Here is a 24,993-nt window from a genome sequence, read left to right on the forward strand (position 1 = left end):
GACCACTTATTTATTTATTTTGGTGAGCCCTGGGTTGGCCATGCTGCTACTCTGTTCAAACTTCATCCACCAAACAATATGATTTATCTCGACCTCCCCAAAATAACCAAAATCTGACACAGTGTGAAATGTCTTTTTTAGCTGTTCAGTCATCATTTCCTGCGATCTTCTTCATGCAGTCAGTCAAAATGAATGAATGAATGGAAGTTTCTTTGACTATTTATAGGCAAATATGGGCGTTACGTGAAGCGTGCAAAAGCTGCACCGCATTTCGAGTCGGTTGTGATTTATAAAGGGAAACCGGCGTAGGAAGTGCCGTACGCACTTTCCTCGCCGGTACGCAATGTTCGGTGAATCGGAAAATGTCGGAAAATGTATGGACCTATTTTTCGGATTTCTACTACGTAAGCAACCTTCCCACATGAATCCTACGCACGGCGTTATACATGAGGCCCCAGGCCATGTTTCTTCCTGTGAAAGTCGCTCTGTGGAGCATGAGGCCAAAATGGCCTGACTCTCAAGAACAAAAACACCCATATGTTCCCTGGAACTTCTGTTGATCTTCTCTTGATCTTTTCTGGACCTTCCCTGGATATTCTCTGGCCCATCTCTGGATCTTTCATGGATATGGTCCACAGCATCCATTGGACACAAAGAGCATGTGTTTTTGCGGTCAACTGAATAGATTTACAACTTGTAGGGCCTGTAGGAATAATTTAAACAAGGGCTATTCAAGTGTTTATCCTGGCAAGTTCATTTACAAAAAAAACAACCTTAACTTATTTGGGCCCAATTACGTGACTTAACAAAAAGCTGTAGTACCACCGTTTTGCCACAGCGAAATAATTGCTTAAACGCCCAGCTCAACCTTTTTGCTCTTTGAAAACCAGTTTCCTATAAATCCCTTTTCCCGGTATGGATCAGTGGAATGTCCCTGTTCAAACACATTTTATATTTCTGACCTCTTTCCACTGACAATGGCTTTGACCCTTATCACTGCCAGTGATGTCTGAACACACAAAAACCAATAGACATACACAAGCACATTTAAGATTCAGAGGGTAGATTATGCGTGTGTTTGTAGTCATGGTAAAGGAACGCAGGTGTCTGTTCATGTCTGTTCATCTGGACAGAAATTGTACATGTGCTTGCGTTTTTTCATTTTTTTCTGATGACATGTACATCTATATTTTTCCTTGTTATTAAATGATTTTCTCTCCCCCTCCCCAACAGAGTAGTTCGTGATTATCTGAGTGGAGCTCCGTTTTCCTCCTACCACGAGTCCATGTACTTCTCTCGCTTCCTGCAGTGGAAATGGTTGGAGAGGTGGGTAGTCACTGCAGATTACACGCCCTGTAAAGCACACATGCAAACCATTTCTGTATTAAATTACGCCTGTGATCTTACACACATACAGAAATTCTCTGTAAAAGGGTGCTGTCCAGTTCTTTGTTTGCAAACCAGAGAACACATTCAAACTTTTAATTTGAAGGCATCATTAGATGGAAAAGTACAGACAATCAAGTAAATGATTATTGAATGTAATAAAAGATAATAGCAAACTAAGATTACAGTCTGTAGTTTATAGAGAGTAGTTGCAGGAAAGATGCTCACACTAAAACACAAAGGTGGTTTAGCCAATCACTGTTTTTTCTGTGCGAGGGGTAAATAATTGATGATGCTTTACATAATGGCTGGGTAACTGTAGCAGGGTGGGACCCACAGCCATCAGGGTGCATTAATAATGTATTCGAGCATTACTCTGTCTGCGACATCACATGGTCTGAGAGAATGACGTAACCTGTTATTTTACGTCTCTTTTCGTCTCCTTTTCTTTTTCTTTCCATCCCTGCAGGCAACCAGTAACCAAAAATACCTTCAGACATTACAGAGTACTAGGAAAAGGTGGATTTGGCGAGGTGAGTGTCAATGAATTCACAAGTGATAACTTTGTATTTTGTGTCTCTATTGTGACATGTCTACATGCTTTAGGTCTTTCTCATACTGCCTGTGCTGCAGCACCTCTTTTCAACCTCTGTCTGAAACCAGAGCCCAGTCTGCTCTGATTGGTTAGCTGGCCAGCTCTGTTGTGATTGGTCAGTTGCTTAGACATGTCACGCTCCTTAGCCAATCACCAACAATGTGTCGGATCACTAGCTAATACAAGCTTGAGTGTTACATAGTGATGTCACTTTGTTACAGAAATAAACTAAGGAGTCCAATGGAGGCGTCTCAGGCAGGGGGGGGAGGAGTGTGTGGAAGAGAAACTCTGGAGGGAACCTTTTAGATTTTAGCCTTTGCAGACCATTTACATGCACAAAAACCTACATAACACACTACAGGGGAAAAAAGCACAATAGGGCCCCTTTAATGATTTAAGTTACTACAAGGAACATTAGCAGTTTGTTAACGCAGCACTGTTAATGTCTCCACTCCTGTGAGGCTGGGTGGATAAATATGTAGTCTGACATATTAACTTCCATTCTATTTTTTCCCGTTTTTTTAATAAAAATAATTTGTGTGTGATGGAGTTTCCTCGCTGCCTGTTTTTCAGGTTTGTGCCTGCCAAGTACGTGCCACCGGTAAGATGTACGCATGTAAAAAGCTGGAAAAGAAACGAGTGAAGAAAAGAAAAGGTGAAGCAATGGCACTAAACGAAAAACGCATTTTAGAAAAAGTTAACAGTAGTTTTGTAGTAAGTACTACCTTTTTCTTATTCAACCTTTCAACAGAATTGTACCTGTTTTTGTCTGTCTGTCTGTCTGTCTGTCTGTCTGTCTGTCTGTCTGTCTGTCTGTCTGTCTTTCTGTGTGTCTGTGTGTGTTTGTGTTTGTGAGTTTGTGTGTTTGTGATTACGTGTCTGTGAGATCATTGTTGTTTGTTAAGGCACCAGGATCCTGCAAATGAAATTGAAAGGCGTGTTTACAAAGGCTGTTGATCAGCTGTTAAAGGCAGTCTCTGGGACTCCAGCTCTGTTTGTTTAAAGATGTCCACGCCTGGTGGAAAGAAACGGGAAGTGATAAAACTAAAAACAATTGTAACCAAAGAAGTTGCCAGTGACGGCTAGCAGGAATTTGCATAAAAGGCAGACAAGTCCAGGTAAACAGCTTGCATTAAAAGCCATAGCAATTTATTTATTCTACCTGTGCAAACATGCCTTATTAGATTTCATTTGGAGCATAGTGGCAACCCTAATTCATCTGTGAATGTATCCTGTATTTGAATTTAAATCTGTTTTGCTGCCATATGTTTAAAAAAAACAGATTAATATGTTTTTGATGCACTGGTGGGTGATTCAAATACTACTCATATGCACAGTAGCTACAGCATAGTATGGCAATACAAATCTGTCTCCTCCAACAAAGCAAAATGCGTTATACCTAACATAAAAGTAAAATATATAAAATAGTGCAGTAGACAAATGGTTCAAGTAGGTTGCAGAAAAAGACCGTGGAGTAAAAAAAGAAAGAATGTCAGATTAAATGACATGTATGGTAGAAAGTATACTGTATACTTTACAATATATAAATATGTGGATATGAGAGCAGATGTACAAATGACCAGTGCATTATTAACATACAGTATTTGAATTGACTTTTACCGATTCATAATTTTAAATGTAGGTACTTTTGTGACGGGTGTGTGTCGTAATGTCAGGGACGATACTTTAGTTAACTGTCTGATTTAAGTAAGTAATAACCTGAAAACACTTATGGAAGTCACTCTATTCTAAACCAGGGACACAATATGGATATCTACCTCATTAATCCTACTTGCATTGACTCTCAAAAACTGAGTCACAGTTCTTCCTGCAGCCCTTACAACTTAAGGTAATTTGAGACCAAATCAATAATTGAACATGATTTGGAATAAAAAAAAAATGTGTAAAAACTCAGTCAGGACCGTAACTGAGCTTCAAAATAAAGGAAGAATTGAAGGAACAACCATTCCCAAATAACTCTATCAAAGCACTGCAGCTCTGATAATCAGGAAATAAACCAAACTAAACAACTTGTACAAAAACCCTTAGGTGCGTTGTGATCGTCGAGGGGGCAAGAAAGTAGTAGCGTTTCCAGCTCAAAGTTGGTGTGCCATCCAAAGAAGACAAATCTCTCTGTACCACCAGGCCTGGAGCTCTTAATGGGGGCAAAGCTCTTGGCTGTTTTTCCTATGGGGGATTTGTTATAAATCGAGCCATAGTCATGAGTAAGAGGTGGTTTTTGGCTGTCGTTGTAATGCCAAGCCTAAACGCTTTTTTCAGGGAGTCACCTAGCTTTTTCCTTTCTTCCATTCTGCAGCAGAGAAATGAACTGCAGAAATGTACAATTGAAGTGCATTTACATGACGTGTGAGCTAATGCATAATAGGAACAGCTCAGGACTCCTAAAGGAGATGGCGGCACTGTCAATATATGACATACAAAGAAAGGAAACAAATTAAAATAACAAACAGTACTGATATTAAAACTAAAAAGAATAAATAAATAAATTGAGATATCTTAAAATATGTACATATCAGCAGTAATAATATATATATATATATATATATATATATATATATATATATATATATATATATATATATATATTATCAATAAACAAAAAATAACTTGATAGCTAACTATAAAAATAAACTGTTAATAATATAAAAATAAATACAAAATATATACATATACAGCAGTAATAAGATATATATCAATAGACTAATATAGAATATTAGAATAAGTTATAATAACCGTGTGCGCATACATAGTAGTTAAAGTGTTCAATTAACATTTAAATGCAGTGTGGTAGTGAATCAAAACAAAATTTGAAATGCAGTAATAAGTTATTCTCATTTGATTTATATGATGACAGTGCTTAAAATAAACCAGATACAAGAAAGATGGACTTTATTAGCTCTTATTTCTTAAATAAAATACAAATAAGAAGTTTACAAACTCTAAACCATTGCCCACCTTCACTCCTCTCACTGTGTGCATGTGTTGCAGTGTGTGCCTGTGATATTTGTCTGTTTTTATCCTGCCATGGATGTACACGTTGTATATGAAAATGCCTGAATTTTAATCCTGCTTGACTACCCATGTTGACATCAGGAGCTGGAAAACTATTAACGTGTGCTTCTCTTTCCATTCCGTCCTAATGTACGCACGAAAAGGTGCTCCGGCAGGGGAAAAAAAACGTAGATTTGGCTCGGTGTTGTGTTCCTCTAGAAAAAACCAGATTGTTCCGAAGACCAGAAAATTACAGCTCGATTAACATTCTTAGAGCATGGTGCGGAGCGGCTAGAGGGATGAGCATGATCATTTCTGGTCTGTGGGTCCGCGTGTATACTTTGTATATGTGTACATACTGTACAGGCTGTTCTACTGTTTAATTGTACAGCTCAGAGATATTGATATGTGGTACAGAAAGCTGACTCTCCATCTTAAGCTAACAGTCGTGTTTGAGTTGTACTACGTTTCGGAATAGTCTGTTTCTAATGTAGCATGAGCTATGTTGCGCGTCCTTGTTTTAAGTGAGTCATGGTAGAAACATGTGTATGGGCACACACACACACACACACACACACACACACACACACACACACACACACATACACATACACATACACATACACATACACATACACATACACATACACACACACACACACACACACACACACACACACGAAGAGGCTGGAGTGGGCTTGATACAGGACCTCAGACTTGCAGCTCTTGTCATCTGGGATTGGCACATGATTGTCTGTGTGTGCGCGCTTGGGTATGTGTGTGGTTCTCTGTGCTGCAGGCAGAACTGATGACTCTTCATGTGCCTCTCTACCTACGAGAGCAGCTCTGTTGCCTAGCAACACTGACCAAACAGCAGTAGCAAGGAGAAGAGTCAAGTGCTCTCTCAAACCCCTCATTTCTCTCTCTCTTTCTGTTTCTGTCTTTTTCTCTCCCTCCCTCCCTCTCACACCCATCATTTCTCTCCCTTTCTTTATTCGCCTTTTCCTTTTTTTTTTATCAGTGCATCACACTATTAGACAATACATACTGCTAGCTTTCTGTAGGTTTTATCTAAACACTAATCCACATATTCTGTGTGTGTGTGTGTGTGTTTGTGTGTGTGTGTGTGTGTGTGTGGATGCAGGGCAGGGTGACCTTGTTCTAAAGTCTTCGGCAGGTAGCGCTCTGACGCTGATTCCTCCGGCTATCATCGCTAAATGTTGTGAAAACGGTGCCAATATGGTAAAATAGTTCCTACACAACAATGTCTGATGTTTTAATTGAACTCTTTTTGGGAGAAACCTTTCCAGTAAGCCTTTATGTTTTCATCGGTCCTGTGGTTTCATCGCGTTAGCATACATGTCAGGCATTGCGAGATTGGAAATAATTGAAGCTTCTTTTAGCATTGGGAGGCTTTGTGGATATGTCGGTGTGAGAGCCATGTTCAATACATGTGTCCATTACTAATGCATAAATATGACTTTCGGGAGGGTGCGTTAGACTGTTTGCCTTGGCTTGTGGTTCACATTTGTGTGTTTGGTTAAGTACAATTTGTATATTTTTGAACATATTGTCCATTCGGCCCATGAGAACTTTTTCCTATCCCCTCTCATCGTCCGTCTCTGACTGCGTAGTCCGGAGCAGATGGGATTCATCCCGATGGCAGCAACATCCTGCTTGAACAGAACAGAGCATGCACACACACTGTACCCTTGGTGTCACTGACCCACAGGGGAGGATGGGAGAGGCGAAAAGGGGAGGCTGGTGGGAATGAAGGGAGAGAAGAGAGATAAATGATGGGCTAAGAGGGAAAGGACTCGAGTAAGAAAGGGAGAAAAAGCTTTTGGTTTTCCATGGAGCTATGGTTAGGGTTCTTTGTGTACATTCCTCCTGGGATAATGGATGATTATTTGAAGTAAAACTGTTCCTCTAGCTACTGCCTCTCACGTCTTCTCCTCCTCTTCCCCCCTTTTCTCTGCCCTATTCTACACTTTCTCTTTGACTGGTCCCTTACCTTCCTTCGTTGCTACTTCCTCCCCAAAATGTGCCTCCCTCTCCAGGTTAGTCTAGCATATGCGTATGAGACCAAGGATGCGCTGTGCCTGGTGTTGACCATAATGAATGGCGGCGACCTAAAGTTCCACATCTACAACATGGGCAACTCGGGCTTCGACGAACAGAGAGCCATCTTCTACGCTGCTGAGATCTGCTGTGGCCTTGAGGACCTGCACCGTGAGAGGATAGTCTACAGGTTAGCAAATCAAGTCAACACAAATATGAACATAGACATATTTTTGTAATACTATAGAGTGGTGCAGGAATGAGTCCTACAACCCAGAAATGAGTTGCTACTTCTGGTCAGTTATTACATCACATGTTAATGTCCGAAGTTTTAATTACTTCTTATTTTCTGCATTGCGCCGAAATGTATTGGAAAATCTCATTGCTTTAAGTCGATGGAGCCCTTGCGGCCTACAAAAAATATGTCATCACTGCACCACTCTATCGCTTCAATCATATCAGGAAAGCAGTAGACCCTGAGGCTTTAGGAACAATATTCAGGGGTATTTTGAGGATCTCTGCCCCTGAGGAGGATGTTGGGTGGTTTACAGCCCCAGAAGGACTGTTGTACAATAGATTTAGAGAATTACAAGTGGTTACATTTCCTGGCACTGCACTGACTTGTAACAGGAAGTTCAGTTTACTTGTCATGAGAAGCCCTACCAACCAGTAAATAAAAATGATGATGTGGTTTGTGATTCCTATGGGATCTTTCTAAAGAATAAGGAACAACCCAGATGATGTCAAAGTGATTAAATCAGATTAGCTCGAAAAAGTCTTAATAAGTCTTTAAATGATAATTACATAAAAACTATGTGTAGAATAACTAGTCTTTCCCCCTCATGAAATGAATATCCCCAGGGGCGTCAGAGAGAGACACTATACACCCCACAACAAATATCAATATCTAAATAACCCAAATAACCTTAAATGTATTTAAAATATGAAAACATACAAATATTCCTTTTTATATACAGTACAAATTCAATTTGATCAACTTTCATCAACATTATTTTGTTACAGTATTTTTAACCTGTTAAGCCCCGGGGACCCTGTTTTTTTTTTTCAGGACACTGTGTCTCAGGGGATCTTAATATTTAAGAAAACCTATTAATGTGTTATACCAGATTAACGGAAATAATCTCAGCTAACTGACGATATAAACCATTTTTACCAAAACAAAACAAAAGTCTCATAAGAAGCATCTAAATGACCCCATAGCGAAAAATGCTAACGGACATTGGCACAGAACTCAAGATAAAAGTACCCTTATTACTTATCGTAGCTGCACATACAAGATATCCGATTAAAGCTGAGGTTCCACAGATTATTTAGGTATATAGTGTCATCACTGAGTGATCCGAACTTGCGACAGGCGAAGCAAAGGCAGACATCACAACACGTACCTTTACGTAGCTTCTAGGGCGATCGTCTCACTTTAGCTGTTAATCTGATCAAAAGACGTGTTCAATGGCATTAAAACGAGAGAAAACGCGGCTAAATCGGTTAATCCATAGGTTGATAAAGTTTCTTGGCAATAATTTGAATTATTTAAAATCCATAATTCCATTTTTATGTAAAAATCGCAGAGGAAAAGTTAGCTGCTAATGGTAGCCACCAGAGTGGCTGCTGCTTACGGTCTTGGCGATGCAGCAGCCTAACACACACACATGACCAAATAAGGACTATGTGGGAGTTCCCCTCGATTCCATTGGCTCTGACGGTTAGAAAGACATGTCACATGTCAAAATCCAGCAGGGGGAGCCAGAGACATGAAAAATCCACCCAAATGGCCCCAGAAGAGGGTTTTTTTGCTAAATCTGTCTAAAAAGGTCAAATATCACTTGTTTTGCATCAATCTTGATACAGGGTACTTATTATATGTTGTACTTTGGATTCCTAAAGCTTTTAGTCTACTAACCCATCATCCAAGGTTAGTTTTCACTGTAAGTACAAAATATATTTTGGACGGACACTATCATTTACAGTTTTTTACCATGTTCAATCTGAATTTTCTTTAAAATAAAAAACATCTATATTGAATCTGACTTTTCTACATCCAACTGACAGGTTTATCATTACTTTGAGAAAAAAGATTATTAATTTAACCCTTTTAGAAGGGAAGATATGGTCATTTGTTCTGGGAATGTCATTTTCGAGCCTGAAACCTGAAAAACAGGCTAAGACATTGCACATGAGTTAAAAATAAAATAAATTAAAAATTGTAAATATAAGTATAGCAGGAGAAAAACCTATCGATAGAGTATCTATAGAATACACGGAAATCAAATGTAACAAACAAGGTATAACATACTTATAAGTTATAAATGATAACACACTTAAAATCACACCTACTTGTATAAACAGTGGATACTATAGGAATTATATTAGAGTGCAAATGGTTGACGTTTTTAAATTCAAATGCAATGAGGTTAATGTTAAATGAAAATGCTGTAAAAATATTATTAAAAATGAGTCTTTACGTACGACAGTGAGCGTCTAATAAAAGGCGCTACTCGGTTGCATCATGGGAAATGTATGAACTGAGACTTTAAAGCTTGACTGTCAAGGTGTAGATTGTTCCTTTTTTCAATGTGTCTCTCCCAAACTTTATGGAAGTGCAGTAGTACATTAGTGGAATACCCCTTTAACCCAAAGACGACTGACAACAATGAACTTAAGGTCAAAAACACTGAATGCTGGTCTTAGCTCTGGTGTTATGAAGAGATATATTCCGATAGAGTTATTGCAGTCGTGTAAGATAAACAAATGGAAAGTCTTGGATGATGAATGTCCCAGGATTCATGTTGTGAGAGTGCTGATTTCATTTAGGTGTCATGCACCTGTCCCACTCAGTGGAGCCCTCAGAGTAGTGCTAACATAAACACTGATGTTCTCAGTGGAAACATGCACCCACATACACATGGCCCACAGAGTCATATAAACACACCGTGTTCCTTCATCTCTGCATGTGTTACTGTAAACTTCACAGTTGGCATTGAAGTTGGGCTTGGCATTGGTTAGTAGAGTGTCCTAGTTTTTCATTTCTTATAGCTATTTTAATTTAAAAAATGCTTTATTGCTCTTTAGAATAAGTTTGATAAATCAAGCTTAAAAGATGTTTCAAATAAATTCAAATTAAATTGAGGCAAGTTAATTAAAAAAGGCTCAGAAAGAACATGCAAATTAGGTTTTGGGATGACAGGATATTCTGTTCAAACAATGTTGAAAATAGCTGAGTACAATAGTACGCATGAAAGTAAATAAAGCATATAAAGATATATGTGTGCACAAGCCATCTATGAATCCACATGAGAGTGTAATAGCACACAGGCAATAAAAGACAATGAAATGTTAACAAAGTAATAAAGCATTCAAATATGTATCCAGGATTTTATTGTTACACCCTCAAATGGAAGTTCTATTTTTATATAACAGATAACAACACAATGAAATCCTAATGTGTTCTCTCTTTTTATTTTTCACCCGCAGGGATTTGAAACCTGAAAACATCCTTCTGGATGATCGTGGTATGTTTTGTTTTCCTTGTCCTTTGATGTAGCCCATTCCTCTTAAGCAGTCATTTCCTACATTTCTGTCTTACTTTTGTTATTGAATTTCTTTCACACTCCAGTCATAAAATAAAGACCATGGCTATTATTATAGGATGTAATTTGTTCCTCTGTAGCGTCCATGTTATACTAGTATGTACATTTAGCATGATCTCAGTTACATTATTAATCTGTGGTGTGTTATTCATTTTCAGGACACATCCGAATTTCAGACCTGGGCCTTGCTGTTCAAATCCCTGAAGGAGAGACGATACGAGGGAGAGTGGGAACTGTTGGATACATGGGTAAGATTCGGCTACTTTAAATGTGTGTATATATATATATATATATATATACACAATAATAATAATAATAGTAAAAGTAAAGTTTTATTTATCTAGCACTTTTCATACACTTGGTGAAGCTCAAAGTGCTTTAACAACATGCCACACATCACAAATTAAAAAAGAAAACAAGATATTCAGGTCATACTTTTGCAAGTATGTAGAATAAAAACACAATATAACAATTCAAGTAGCACAAGGAAGTCATAAGTCACAAAATTAATAAATACAGTAAAATATTAAAAACTCTTAAAATGAATACAAATTAATAAGAATGATAATGAATGAAAGTCTAATTAAAGCAGGATGTTGCAAATAAAAAAAACATCTCTTCAGCTGTCGTTTAGAAAAGTCCACTGACCTTGCCGCTATAATAATCCCTGGTAGGGTGTTCCACCGTTCGGGAAAAGCTGCCTCAACCGTTTTTTTGGCGGGACTTCAGGAATTTTTAAAATGCCTACGAGGGTGCCAAACCATTAAGAACTTTATAAACCAGTCATAGGATTTACAAATCAATTGCAGTTACAAAAACAGGAGTAGTGTGCTCTCTTTTCCTCCTTCTGTAGTCAATTCTTTAAGCCCTCCTCACTCAAATCTCTTCCACCATTACTGCTTTGTCTTTGTTTGACTGGAGATGACTTCCCCTCAAACTGACTCCTCTTTTCTCGCTCCTTGTCCCTCCCTCAGCTCCCGAGGTGATCCAGAACGAGAGCTACTCCGTCAGCCCCGACTGGTGGGGGCTGGGCTGCCTGATCTTCGAGATGATTCAGGGCCAGTCGCCCTTCCGCAAGCGCAAGGAGCGCGTCAAGCGGGAGGAGGTGGACAGGAGAGTGCGCGAGGACCAGGAGGAGTATTCTGATAAATTTGTAGAGGAGGCGAAGGACATCTGCAGACAGGTGAGGGTTAGGAGGTGGAGGTGACGGATGGGAAAAAGCTGGAGGACGGGGAAAGGGAACATTGCCGCATTTCTTAAAAGGGGCACTGTAAGGCTCATTTTAAGGTTCATATTTGTATTTAGTGTCTCTACTGCGACATGTCTCCATGCTTTAATGTTCAAAAAGCTCTTTATTTTCCTCATACTGTCTGTGCTGCAGCACCTCTTTTCACCCTCTGTCTGAAACCAGAGTCCAGTCTGCTCTGATTGGTTAGCTAGTAACAAAAACAAGTTTTTTAAACTAGTGGCAAATGAGGACATGGATAGGGAATTTGAGGAACATGCAGAAAAAAACATTGTCTAACCACTTAATGGTGAATTTCAGATTAGGACAGGAAGGACATTTCGAGTTCACATTTTGATAAATGACATGCACATGGTTATATTACTGCAATAAATAACTGCCTTTATTAATATAATAAGTAGCAGTGGCCTCAATTGGTGAGCACCTTTTATGTTCTGCCACTCACTTAGTGAAACAGTGACGCATGGAAAGCAGAAGTTGCTCAGGAAGGATCAGAAACCACACTACCTAACAGTAATGCAAAGCAAAGAACATGGTCTGATTTTCGGCTTTTGGAAACATATATTTCAATTGGTAGTCTAGTAGCTTCTGGCTAAACATTTTCTCTCAAAGTTAATCCCAACATAGTATGCATTTTGTGCAACAACACCTGTAGTTTCCGGTTTGGACTAGGAGTTTAAACTCTGACATATTAGTTTTGTTTAAGATCACATGTAACTGATCAAATATAGTTCATTATGTATTTTTTTGCCATTCACAGACATTGAAACAAACTGCCATCACATCACTGACAAATTATCACAATTGCTAGCAACAATGTACATATTTACACATCCTGCTGATACAGAGCAACAATAGCATTCATTTGTATTTGCGATGCAAGCCATTAATAACTTTCATTGCTTTGTTTTACTCTAGTTATTAGGGGTGCACCGAATGGGAAATTCTTGGCCGAAACCGATACCGAAAATAGGAAACAGTTGGCCGAAAACCGAATGTTGAAAGGCCGAAAATGATTAATAGAAATATATATATATATATATATATATATATATAATGTATACATTTTTTACCAATGTTGTTCAGCTCCCTGATTATGGAAAAATAAATGATTATGGCAAAACTTAACTTAAATAATAATCACTATTATGGGTCCATAAAACATTTATTCAGCACTTTTGAATGCATACAGTACATTAATTCCAAGTGAAGTGCATTTTCTTTTCTCTGTAGGATAACTACAACAAAGTGCATTCAGAACAAAGCCAAGGTGCTTTAAAACTGCATAAACATCTAGGCCAGTAGGCCTACAACAAAATAGTGTAAATAAAGACTGTAACAGCCAGGCCTTCAACAACAACAAATGCACCTATAAGTGCATGCATACAAATGTGCAAACTGGATAAATCCACATGAATGTAACTATTTACAAATGAAATTACAATTCAATTTCAAGAATCTGTAAATAAGGCTGTCTGTCCTCATAAGCAAAGTAGTAAACATTGTATAAAGATACATAAAGTGAAAACTGGATACAAAATCCACAATCAATTACAAATTAAATCACAATTTCAAGAATCTGCAAATAAGGTGGTCTGTCCTCATGAGCAATGTAAACAACATTGTATCATTTAGATACCGAAAGTACAATATATTGAACACTGTGCTGATGTCATTTCCCCCTAATGATAACCTGAGATGGTGAATTATAACTCACAATGAAAATTGTTCAGGAAAGTGGGTATAGAGTAGACATGTAGAACTAGATAAGCTTATGATAAGCCAGCCTTGTCTACTTATTAAGGAAAAGTGGGAGGTTCTTTTTAATGAACATTAGCTTCTCTGCTTTATCAGCCATAAGTCTGCTCCTCTTCTCATCAAGCACATGAGAGGCAGCGCTGAACAGTCTCTCGCTGTCAGTGCTTTTGATTTGATCTTACTCCGTATATTTGTCCGGGTGTTTGCCGAAAGCCGAAAGGGCCTTTTTAACCATTTTCGGCCGATAATTTTCGGCGGCCGAATATTCGGTGCATCCCTACTAGTTATGTTCTAGTCTCCACCAACTCCTGAGATAAATCTCTGGCTCTTTCGCTGCTAAATCCTCTATGTTCATCAGATTTTTGACATTGTGTGTCTCTGGTTTGGTGCTCGACAGATCACAAAGAAAATGCGTTAAAAGTGGGGATGAGAGCAATGGGACTAAATCCAAACGGAACACTTACAGTTGCTGAAAGACACTACATTTGCTGAGCTGAGGGGAGCTGCAGTGTCGATAATTCTGTGACTTTGTTACTATAAGTAACCCCTTTTGACCCCCTTTTTAATACACAAAGAAATTCCACCGAGTGTTTACATGAAAATACAAAACGTTTGCAAGTTTAAGAAGACATGTTTCTCTTTCACAACCTCCCTGCTACACAGGGCGGCTCCCCCTCTGATCAGGAGGGGACGTTTGTTTGTGTGACGCTTGGAACATTCTGACCCGAGGTTCAGCAGAATCACAGACTCCCTGGGGAGAGGGGGATCGGGAAGGGTGGAGAGAAAAGAGGTTTCAAGAAGGAATGGTAGCGAGATAATAAGGAAGGGCAGAGGAAGGAGAAGGGGGGAGAGACTATGCCCTTCCACAGAGATGGCTATTACCACGGCTTAAAATAGACAAGTGATCCAAGTTGTCAAGAGCAGAAAGTGAGTCTGCTTTGAACCCTGAGTGTAAATTGCACAAAGAGAAAGAATAAGGAACTAAAGTGAGAGAAACTGGGTGATGTGGTAGAAAGGGAAAAGCTTTAGGTGTGTTGAAAAACGGCTGCTTTTTGGTGACAACAGGCCCAGTGAGAGTGTCCACTAATAGCCAAACCATTAAACAGCACTCATCCACTTCATAAGCCTGCTGCACTGTAGGTGGTGCGCTGGTAATATTACCCAGAAGCCCTCATAGAAACAGCAGTCTGATTTGTATCCATCATGGTGCTGCATTAACCCCCCGAGTGCATTGATTTGTATCCGCTTCAGATACATAAAGAAAAGAGGATAATCTACCACCATGTTTTGTATACATTGCACGGTAACGATTAATATAACTGTCAGGAGTTATCCAGCATCACAGAACCCCCCCTCTCTCTCTTTGTGATTTAAGATTAAGGCCCAGCTTTGTATATATACAGTATATGCTTCTGCTTAGGCATTTTAAATACATGTATAGAGGCCCTATCGTGCTTTTTGGGGGTTCCCTTCCCTGTAGTGTGTAATATAGGTTTTTGTGCATGTAAATGGTCTGCAAAGGCTAAAATCCCAAAGTTCCCTTCAGATGGAGTTTCTCTCCCACACACTCCCCCCCCCCCCCCCCCCCCCCTGCCTGAATAATGACATCATTATGTAAAATGTTAATGCGCACCAACACATTGTACGCAATAGGCTTAGTGGTAGGGCATCTCTAAGCCATTGACCAATCACAGAGCCAGCCATCTAACCAATCAGAGCAGCCTGGGCTCTGGCTTTAGACAGTGGGTGAAAAGAGGTGCTGCAGAACAGGCGGTATGAAAAAAATAGAGCTTTTTGAGCATGCAACAAGCATGGAAACATGTCACAGTAGAGGCACACAATACCAATATAAACCTGAAAATTAGCATAATAGGGCCCCTTTAAGTGTAGGATCTGAGTACTTCTAACACGCACATCTCTATAGGGTTGTAATGTTTTCACATGTTTTTCTTCTTTTTCCTTATCCTCCCGCTGCGTGACAGCTCCTGTCCAAGGACCCCAAGCAGCGGCTCGGGTGTCAGGGTCGAGGAGCCGTAGAGGTCAAGCAGCACCCCATCTTCAGAAACATCAACTTCAAACGGCTGGAGGCCAACATGCTGGACCCTCCCTTCAGCCCCGATGTAAGCACAGTGCTCACACACACACATAAACATACACACACACTCTCACAGGGCATACAGGCTCGATTCACAGCTTCTTGCCTGAGATCCTTGGCGTGCTGGAAATCAGCATACAGGAAATACCATTGTCACAAGTAAACCAACACTTTCAGTATAAGCTAGTTATCATGGCAGCTAGTGAGGGCGATGAGAAGCAGGCATGTGATTTCAGTGTCGTCCTTAGCAATCCTAAACTTGCGGACATGGATAAAACATGCTTATAAAACAATGGTATGTTTATCATCACTAATACCTCCAGTTGAGCTGGTAAACAGTCAATGGTAGTGGGTATGATAGTAGTGTGAAACAGTAGAGTGTAATGCAGAACTTCCATAGCTTTTATTGTGTGCTGGGTTCATAGATTTGAGCCTGTTCAAAGAGAATCGTTACTGTTCAAAGTCATAACAATGCTGAGTGAGACAGCAACTGGCCTCAGAGGTTAAATCAATAGTTGAAAGTAGATAGTGCTATCTGTGTTTCTATTTTTGGTTATTCAGGTCAGTTGGGTCTCGCTGAAGAAAACAGAGCTGTCCTCAGGCGTGTGAAAACTCCCATGTTGTTATAATAACCATCTGACTTGGAAGTATTCAAGGATTTGTATTCCCCCTCTTTAATCTGAAATAAAGACACTTTTCACAGTTGTCTCTTTTCTTTCTTTCATTCTCTGTCTCTTGTAGCCTCGAGCCGTGTACTGTAAAGACGTCCTGGACATCGAGCAGTTCTCCACCGTCAAAGGCGTGAACCTTGACCCCACAGACGATGACTTCTACCACAAGTTTGTCACAGGCAGCGTCTCCATCCCGTGGCAGAACGAGGTACTGCAGGCCACTGAGATTATGTCATTGTTCAGTACCACAACATAGTAAAGCAATGGTGATATAGGAATACCTGTGTATAGTTGTGCAGTGATGATGTATATCTGTAGGCTCACCAGGAAGTTAATATCGCTAGGGCTTCTTAAACAAAAAGCAATGGGATTTTTCCATTGGATTTTGGAATATTCCACATCTTTGGCAAACACACATTTATAGTACTTACACGTTGTGTTCAGCAGGATTATCCCCCAATGTTAACTCAACTGTTATAATAGTTTAAGTTTAAATGCAACCGTCAGAAGCAAAAAGCTAACGTTAAGCTATAAAGCTAAGTTATGGTGGCTAATAGGCGCTTTCACACCGGAGTACTTTTTCCGTACTTTTCCCAGAAATAGTTCCGAGAGTTCCTGGGATGTTGCGTTCGCACCAAAAAGATTTTTTTTTTCGGGAACGTTTTCACCCCTTTTTAGTCCCTGCTTGAGAGCAGGTACTTTCCTGGGGAGAAAAAGGTTCCAATTTCTGATTGGCTGGGCAAATTGCAAACCACGCCCCGTAAAACTCTGAAAGGTTTTTGTGAAGCCGCCATTTTATTTCCTCACATTAGCATTAGCCCAGCGCACCAACGGAGAGAGACTAACTTATGGCAACACAAAATAAAACATGGGATCGGTGGAGTGATGAGGAGGTGTCTGTACTTCGGGCGATTTACCCGGTTCTTCGGGTGGCGATTTACTGCCTCCCGGACTCCGGGGGGCTCCGGGACTTCGGGTGGTAGTATACGCCGTGAAGTTGTTTGCGGCCTGCCAGCAGAAGAAGAAGAAGTGACGTCAGCGGCTTCATTTGCGTAATCCTCCCTCAGGGATTTATTCCGGTGTGAACGCGATTTACTAGATAGTTCCGGGGAAATAAAAGTTCCTGGGAAAAGCGCTTGGTGTGAAAGTGCCTAATGTTTGGCGTAATTACATTTAGTAATTAAATCTAAACCTGAAATACATACAGTTGGGCCTACTTTTCAATCTTAAAGCGATCATCATGATGACATTTGCCACAGTTGTCATTATAGTTGTGGAACAGACTCCCTAACAAAAATGTTATTTATATTATAATTAATTCAATTATATTTATAGCAGTTTGGGGGACACTCCTGTCAGTAAAGAATAGCTTTCTTTAAGAGTCAGCAAGGATAAATGAGATGAGATGAGTTTTCACACATTGAGTGTGAATGTGTCAAGTGACTGAATATGTATGAGGCGAGGTGTGGAGGAGGTGTTCATTTACATTATTAAATCCCTATCCAGATGGATACTTTCACATCTACCAGTAGAGAGGGTTGTGTTATAAATCAAATGGCAGCTGCCCATATGCTGACAGACCTTTTTAAAAAAATAAAATAATTAAAAAAAAAGTATTACTTTATTTTGACATAGAACAGGTGAGGACTGGGATTGGGAATTCAATATAATAAACTAAAAGCACAGGTACAGTTAAGAATGCATAAGAGGCATGAAAAAGACATTCTTGACGTTCATATAAATCCCATTTTCCCCAATATTTGTCCCACATATTCTTTTGGAGTCTAAGAGAGAAATATATAAAGTCATTTTCCTCATTGAACACATAGAGTTGATTATGTTAGTAAGACAAGCAATGTAGGGAGAAGTTCACTGGAGCTATCATTTTGTGAAAGTCTTTTACCTGGGGTTATAATGATCCTCACAAGCTAGGTATCAACATTTTGAGACCATTATGAATTTTTCCAAAGTACAAAAAGTTAAAGAAAAGTCAGATTTCAGGTTTAAAATCAACTCACAGTTAAACTCATGAAAGGTATTAAAAATAATCCACAACTCCACCTCCTGTCTGTTTGTAGATGATTGAGATGGAGTGCTTCAAAGAAATCAACGTCTACGAGACTGACGGGACGCTGTGCTCAGACCTGGACGTGAACCGGCCTAACCCTCCACCAAAGAGAGGCTTCTTCTACCGCCTGTTCAGAAGAGAGGCAAGTGCTAGTGCTCCGGCAACTGTCCGAGGGGGTGGGGGCTAAGGTACTTCTTCTCTTCTTTCCTTCCTTCCTTCCTTCATTACTTCCTTCCTTCCTTTCCTCACACCCTATGCCTTTCCCAAACCCAACATGTGAAAACTCCAGTCCTGAACCTCTGTGAATTGTGTTATCTTCAGTTTAGTCCTTCCTAGTTTAAGTTTGTCTTCTTTCTCTTTCCATATTATATTCTGTATTTGTTGCTAAGCCACTTTGTCAAAGAGGGTCAAACAGAACCTGGTTGGTGGTTGTGAGCAGAGACAAGATCATCAGTAATCAGTATTCATTAACATGTATTTATTTGGTAACAGGAGCTGCTAGGCTAACAGGTTACTTCCACCAACCTTCATCCGTCCTTTAGGACAGAAACGTTTTATTTTACAATAGCGTTCTATTTTACAATTATGCTACAAACATTGCTTTATTATTAGTGTGGGTTATCCAAGCTCAGATTCAGCGTGAGGGAAAGACCTAAGGCATTGCTCACATCTGTATGTGTTGAACATGTTTCAGTAATTAATTATCAAAGATAAGGTATCCCCCTCACAAAAAACAATTCTTTTCAGGTCTCTATGACGGCCCGTCCACATAGCAGCGTTAAAAAATCTTCCAACGCTTCTGCCCATTCACTTTGAATGGGGTGACGTCACGTTGCCTCACTTTTCGCCGAACTGCATTGTGGGAAGCCAAGTGAAGATTTCCAGGATTTCCAGGATTTCCAGGATTCAAAAGTTGAGCAATGTTCAACTTTTGAAGCTGAGGTGGAAGCGTCAGCCAATCAAATCCCGTTTATGCAAATCTGACAGTACAAGCGCTAGCCAATCAAACCGCATGCAAGCTCGGAGTGACATACCGCAATTCATTTTCTATATTCCTAAAACTGGAGGAGAAATTAGTTATTGCGGTAGCAAATCACCCGGTTCTTTATGACCAGTCCCTATTTACTTACCGGGATACAAACCGGAGGAACCAGGCATGGAGGGAGGTGGCAGAGACAGTGGGTGAAACTAGTAGGTTTTCGCCTGTTTGGAGATTTTATATCCAGTTTACTTCGTTTTAACATTGCTATTGCTTTGTATGTCAGGGGCGGGAGATTCATGTGATTGGTTGTTGGTCGCATTGCTCGCAAAAAATCCCCAAGCTTCAGATACGCCCACCTCCAAGATCTTTTTAACGCGGCTGTGTGTACGTACCGTGAAGGAAACGGCATACCTTTTTTAAGTCGGATTACAACAGTAAAAGATTCACATAGAATGTTGTTTTCTTATATGACAATTATTATAGGAAGCACATCTTGAAGTTGCTACTAAACCTACGTCTTTGCTTCAGCTTTTGTCTTCTAACATGCTCATAGTGGTGTGTTTGAGTGCCAGACACCATCTTGGGCACTACAGAAATACTTCTTCTTGTGATGTGGTTACGTCAAGGTCGCGGAGATGGCGCGGTGATGTACGTTTTTAATGTTGTAATGTAATGATATATCCTCACTTCTGGTTCTCCCCAGGTCTGTTTTAAGAGCGGTTACAGTGATGACGAGATCGAAGAGCCCTCACGACTTTAAACCACTCCCTCCTCCACCTGCCTCCTCTTTCACCTCCTCCTCCCACCCCCCCACCCCTCGCCGCTGAACTTCACCACAAACTCCAACAGAGCGCAAATCTTAGGAACTCAGTGAATGTTGACCTGTATTTATGAGCTGTATTAAAAGTGTATTATAATTAAAGAAAAAAGTATGAGTTTAAAGATTTTGTACATTTGTACTTGAATTTATGTCTAGATGTATATTTTCACTAAAGGTTGTATTGTACAAAAAGCCATAAAAGTACCACTTGAATGCATACATTACGTTTTTGTTTTCTTTTTACTTTCTTTTGGAATGGATAACGTGTATTGGGGAGTTTTTCTTTTTAAAGAAGTACAGTACCAGTATGTTTTTTTTTTTCTTTCAATGTAGCATAAGGCCTTTTTGTTTTTATACGTGCTGTAAGTTTGTCTTTGATTTGTTAGCACATCGGTTCCTAAACTAACCCCTCAGCCTCGGCACCCTTCAAGGTTCAGGTAGATCTGAACAAAGCGCATAAATCCTAATGATTTGAGGGGGAAAGGAATCCAGTCTAGCATTGTTTTGATGCCCAGCTTCTTACACCTTCCCATGTGTTTCCCCATCTCCAGCTGCCACTTAGATTTAAATCGGTTCGGATATGATGACCCTGATCTTCCCCTCTGGACTGTATGGCATGTGAAATTAAACATCCTCTACATGCCTATTTAATTCAGGCAGTGATGAATTTATTTCTGACCATCTTTTTGTCAGCATGTACAAACATTTAGTATATTTCAAGGAGGCTTTATTTTCGGTAACACAGGGCCTGATAAATATAATTCCTAGGCCTCAAAAAAATCTCCTTTGAGCTGCAAACGCTCGGATCATGTGAACATGTGTTTCCTTCAGGAGCACACCTGTTGAGTAAAAGTCTGTTACATTATTCACTCAGGCAAAACCTTTTTTTTTAATCTTTATTCCTCCTCCCGTTTTTAACTTCTTTTTTTTGTACAACCTGGCTTTCCTTAGTTTCCTTTTTCCTTACTTTTCTGTTTATTATAAGCGGAAGTCTTTCCCCTCGAAGGTTCCCAGCAATCTATAATTTGTTTACTGGCGAATGAGATAGCACATAGACAGATGATGATGATGATGAGATGTTGGCACTGTATAAAAGATCTGACCTACAGCTGACAAGGGCTTCATCTACACTGAACAAAAATACAAACGCAACACTTTTGTTTTTGCTCCCATTTTTCATGAGATGAACTCAAAGATCTAAAACATTTTCTATACACACAAAATAACCATTTCTCTCAAATATTGTTCACAAATCTGAAAAAATCTATGATAGTGAGCACTTCTCCTTTGCCGAGATAATCCATCCCACCTCACAGGTGTGGCATATCAAGATGCTGATTAGACAGCATGATTATTGCAGAGGTGTGCCTTAGGCTGGCCACAATAAAAGGCCACTCTGAAACATGCATTTTTGCTTTATTGGGGGGGTCTGGGGGGGTCCGAAAACCAGTCAGTATCTGGTGTTAGGGTTAGGGTTAGGGTAATGTTGTGAATCGAGTGGCCTGTGTTCATCGTCCATAACATACGCCTGCCCATACCATAACCCCACCACCACCATGGGCCACTCGATTCACAACATTACCCTAACCCTAATCCTAACCCTCACACCAGATACTGACTGGTTTTCGGATCCCACCAGACCCTCCCAATGAAGCAAAAATGCACGTTTCAGAGTGGCCTTTTATTGTGGCCAGCCTAAGGCACACCTGTGCAATAATCATGCTGTCTAATCAGTATCTTGATATGCCACACCTGTGAGGTGGGATGGATTATCTCGGCAAAGGAGAAGTGCTCACTATCACCGATTTTTTCAGATTTGTGAACAATATGAGAGAAATGGTTATTTTGTGTATGTAGAAAATGTTTTAGATCTTTGAGTTCATCTCATGAAAAATGGGAGCAAAAACAAAAGTGTTTTGTTTATATTTTTGTTCAGTGTATATAAAAAATAGGGGTTGCATAAAAGGAACTTCCTTTGATTCTGTTGTTAGCAGCTGTTAGCCTCTGCGCTAAGTCACAATACTGTGCCTGTTGATCGTAGATAGCAAATATCCCGCTTGTAGACCTCCAGTTTAGCTTTAGCTGTGTTTGTGCTAAATGAAAGCTACTATATTACTATAAACCCACCATTGAAATCTTGTATGTTGTTCTGTCATAGGAATGGCTTGAGACAGTTGTTTTTTGTGTGTAGAGAGGAAGAAACGTATCGAGTTACCATCATCTGTGTACAGGAACACTTGCAGAACCACAGTTTTGTGCTCTTTTTCAACCATAGAAGTGTTTCCTTCCAATCATGAACAAATATATTTTCTGTGCATTTCCAACCATCTGTCCTCATTTGATTTTCAGAGACAATTGAAGCTATCTTGCTTTACAATTTTTGCTTTTGAGGCAGTTGCGGTTTACTCCCCCTACCACCTGTTTTTAATGCTGTGAATACCCAATCTGGACATGTTGGCTCTGTGCGTGTGTGTGTATTACATTGTATGCAAATGCAGCTTCTGTTCAATCCAATGCATCGAAGTACAACCATACAATAGTTAAAATCATGTAGAGACTTGAACGTCACTCATTTGAATTTCAAACCATTGAAGACATTTAAAAATGATACACATATAATTCCCAATCTGGTTTACTATTTTGGAGAGTTGGCTTTTTGAATAAATAAAATTGTCCCCTGTTGCACATTCCATTATGAAAAATCAGGAATCGAATGCGTGCATCTGTTTCTGGCTTGTCACTTTTTCCTGATTGTCTTTGTTATTTTTCTTTGTTGCTCTCAGGCACATTTTGAAGCTGATTTCTCTTGCATATGTAGATTTTAGCCTTTTAGCTATTTAGCCTAAAAAAAAACATGTAAATTATGTATTTCTAACATATAACTAAGCTCTAACACACATTCACTCACTCTCACAGGGAAACAAAACTGTGTTTGCCACCCATGCCTCTGTCATTGTATGAACTTTACTCTTCTAACATCCATATAGCAGTAAAGGAATTATGTTTAGTTTAATTGCACTATGGTGTGTTTTGACAATGACTATAGGAAGTGTCTTGAACTTTTATGCCAATGATACCAAAAGCAACATTTAGTAAAACTTGTCTTGTTCTCGGAAAACAAATTGCTGAAGAAAGACTGACGGTCTTTATTGTATGTGCCAATTTACCGAGTTGAGTTCTGACATCTCGCCTTTTTTTCAACCTCTCTATCATTCCGTCCATTCCGAGAGAAATTCTTTCACATAAAGGAAACTTTAAACAGCTCAACAGTTTTGAATGTCCGCACTTAGTGCATTGTAATGCTTGTTTTAAAAAAAAAAAAAAAAATACATATGTTTTATTACTCAAGCATGTATCGGTTTGTAATACTTCAGGTTCCTTGTATATGTAAATGATGACCTTCTAGTGCCAACATATCTCACTGGTATTTGAGGACAACTTTATAAATGGCAAGGTGACCAGCTGAGTTTGGCCCCGTTTGAAGCCATAACATGCATTCCTTTTCCTGCCTTCCTCCAACGGTAGTGATGGCGAGTCCCCCCCCCCGATATATGCCTGGCAATTCTCCAGGGTTACATGCTCTTCTGTCCCGATATTTCAGATAAGTTCCCCATAAGGAAGGGAGGAATGAGGAAACACATTATTGGTATTCAAGCGGGGCCTGTGACTTCTTGATTTTCTTCTTTTTTTGTATCTGTACAGTCATGTCGTTCAACCACTGCAGTCATTGTTAATTATTGTACAAGTTGTATCACTGGTTGTTGTATCATATCTGACATTTGTAATTATGAAATAATACACTGCCATTTGTATAAAAAAATACTTGTCTTGACTTATTTGTGTCATTTATTAATTTGTGTGTATGGAAGAAAATAAGTCTGTCACCTAGGGAATTTGCTTGAGTTTGCTAATAAAGGTCTTAATAAAGATATCACTACAAATTCTTTACGTAAAAAGCATATTGGTTGAAGTTAAAGATGTATTATTGAGCAGTTGCTGTTTTCCATTGATGATTTATCCAGGGAGGGGGCAGGGGTCGGTAATTATGGGATTAGTTTTGTTTCATAAAGATAAAGCAACACTTTCTCAGAATCAAGCAAAACTAAGAGTTTAAGAAAAAAAAAACTGAATCAAGCAAAATAAATTTCATTAAAAAAATAAAACTATAATTTGCAAACAAATCAGTTGTGTAATCATGTAAACTATAAGTATTTTTTCTTTGTTTTAACACATCTTTTTGTTTGCAGTTCTCTTTGCTTCTTTCTCAATTATCAGACTTTTGCTCTCGCTGCAGCTTTCTCATATGCGCTCTCTCATCTTTTGTTTTCATTTCTGACACAAACGTCCCAGGACAACATAGGTCCCGATGACCCATAGCATTTCCAGATAAACTAAACCTCAATTCACGGTTTTTCCTCCTTGTTTCGATTCACAGTACATTTATTTAGACTCCACATGTTCACTCCTCCCACTTGTTTTTTTGGCGCATGGATAAACAACAGCGCTAAAGCATTGATATTGCCTCAACTATCCCTTTTCAATCTGGATTACAGCGGTCCCGTGACAGCAACAATAACAACAAAAGAAAAAAACCTTCAGTCGCTCATTGGCTGTTTCTCAAGTCACTCAACATTGAAATGGCGATTTGATTGGCCACTGACGTTTCACCTCCCCCCTTTCTGTCAAACTGT

At 39.4% G+C, this 24,993-nt stretch overlaps 1 protein-coding gene across 2 annotated transcripts in view; it reads left to right on the forward strand.

Moving 5' to 3' along the window:
* grk4 (G protein-coupled receptor kinase 4) overlaps positions 1–20,521 on the forward strand; it is a 55,520-nt gene extending 34,999 nt beyond the window's left edge. The window contains exons 6-16 of one of the 2 annotated variants that reach the window (XM_079681867.1): positions 1,234–1,326; positions 1,856–1,919; positions 2,555–2,695; positions 7,054–7,244; positions 10,547–10,584; positions 10,821–10,910; positions 11,637–11,845; positions 15,649–15,786; positions 16,503–16,640; positions 18,511–18,688; positions 20,186–20,521. In XM_079681867.1, the coding sequence (XP_079537993.1) occupies positions 1,234–1,326; positions 1,856–1,919; positions 2,555–2,695; positions 7,054–7,244; positions 10,547–10,584; positions 10,821–10,910; positions 11,637–11,845; positions 15,649–15,786; positions 16,503–16,640; positions 18,511–18,687 (1,279 nt within the window). In that variant the 3' untranslated portion in view covers position 18,688; positions 20,186–20,521. The remainder of the gene's footprint in view (positions 1–1,233; positions 1,327–1,855; positions 1,920–2,554; positions 2,696–7,053; positions 7,245–10,546; positions 10,585–10,820; positions 10,911–11,636; positions 11,846–15,648; positions 15,787–16,502; positions 16,641–18,510; positions 18,689–20,185) is intronic. The other variant, XM_079681866.1, reaches the window with a different exon arrangement.
* Positions 20,522–24,993: the final 4,472 nt, after the last annotated feature.

The sequence above is a fragment of the Notothenia rossii genome, assembly GCF_949606895.1.
Source record: "Notothenia rossii genome assembly, chromosome: 1".
NCBI classification, from domain to species: Eukaryota; Metazoa; Chordata; class Actinopteri; order Perciformes; family Nototheniidae; genus Notothenia; species Notothenia rossii.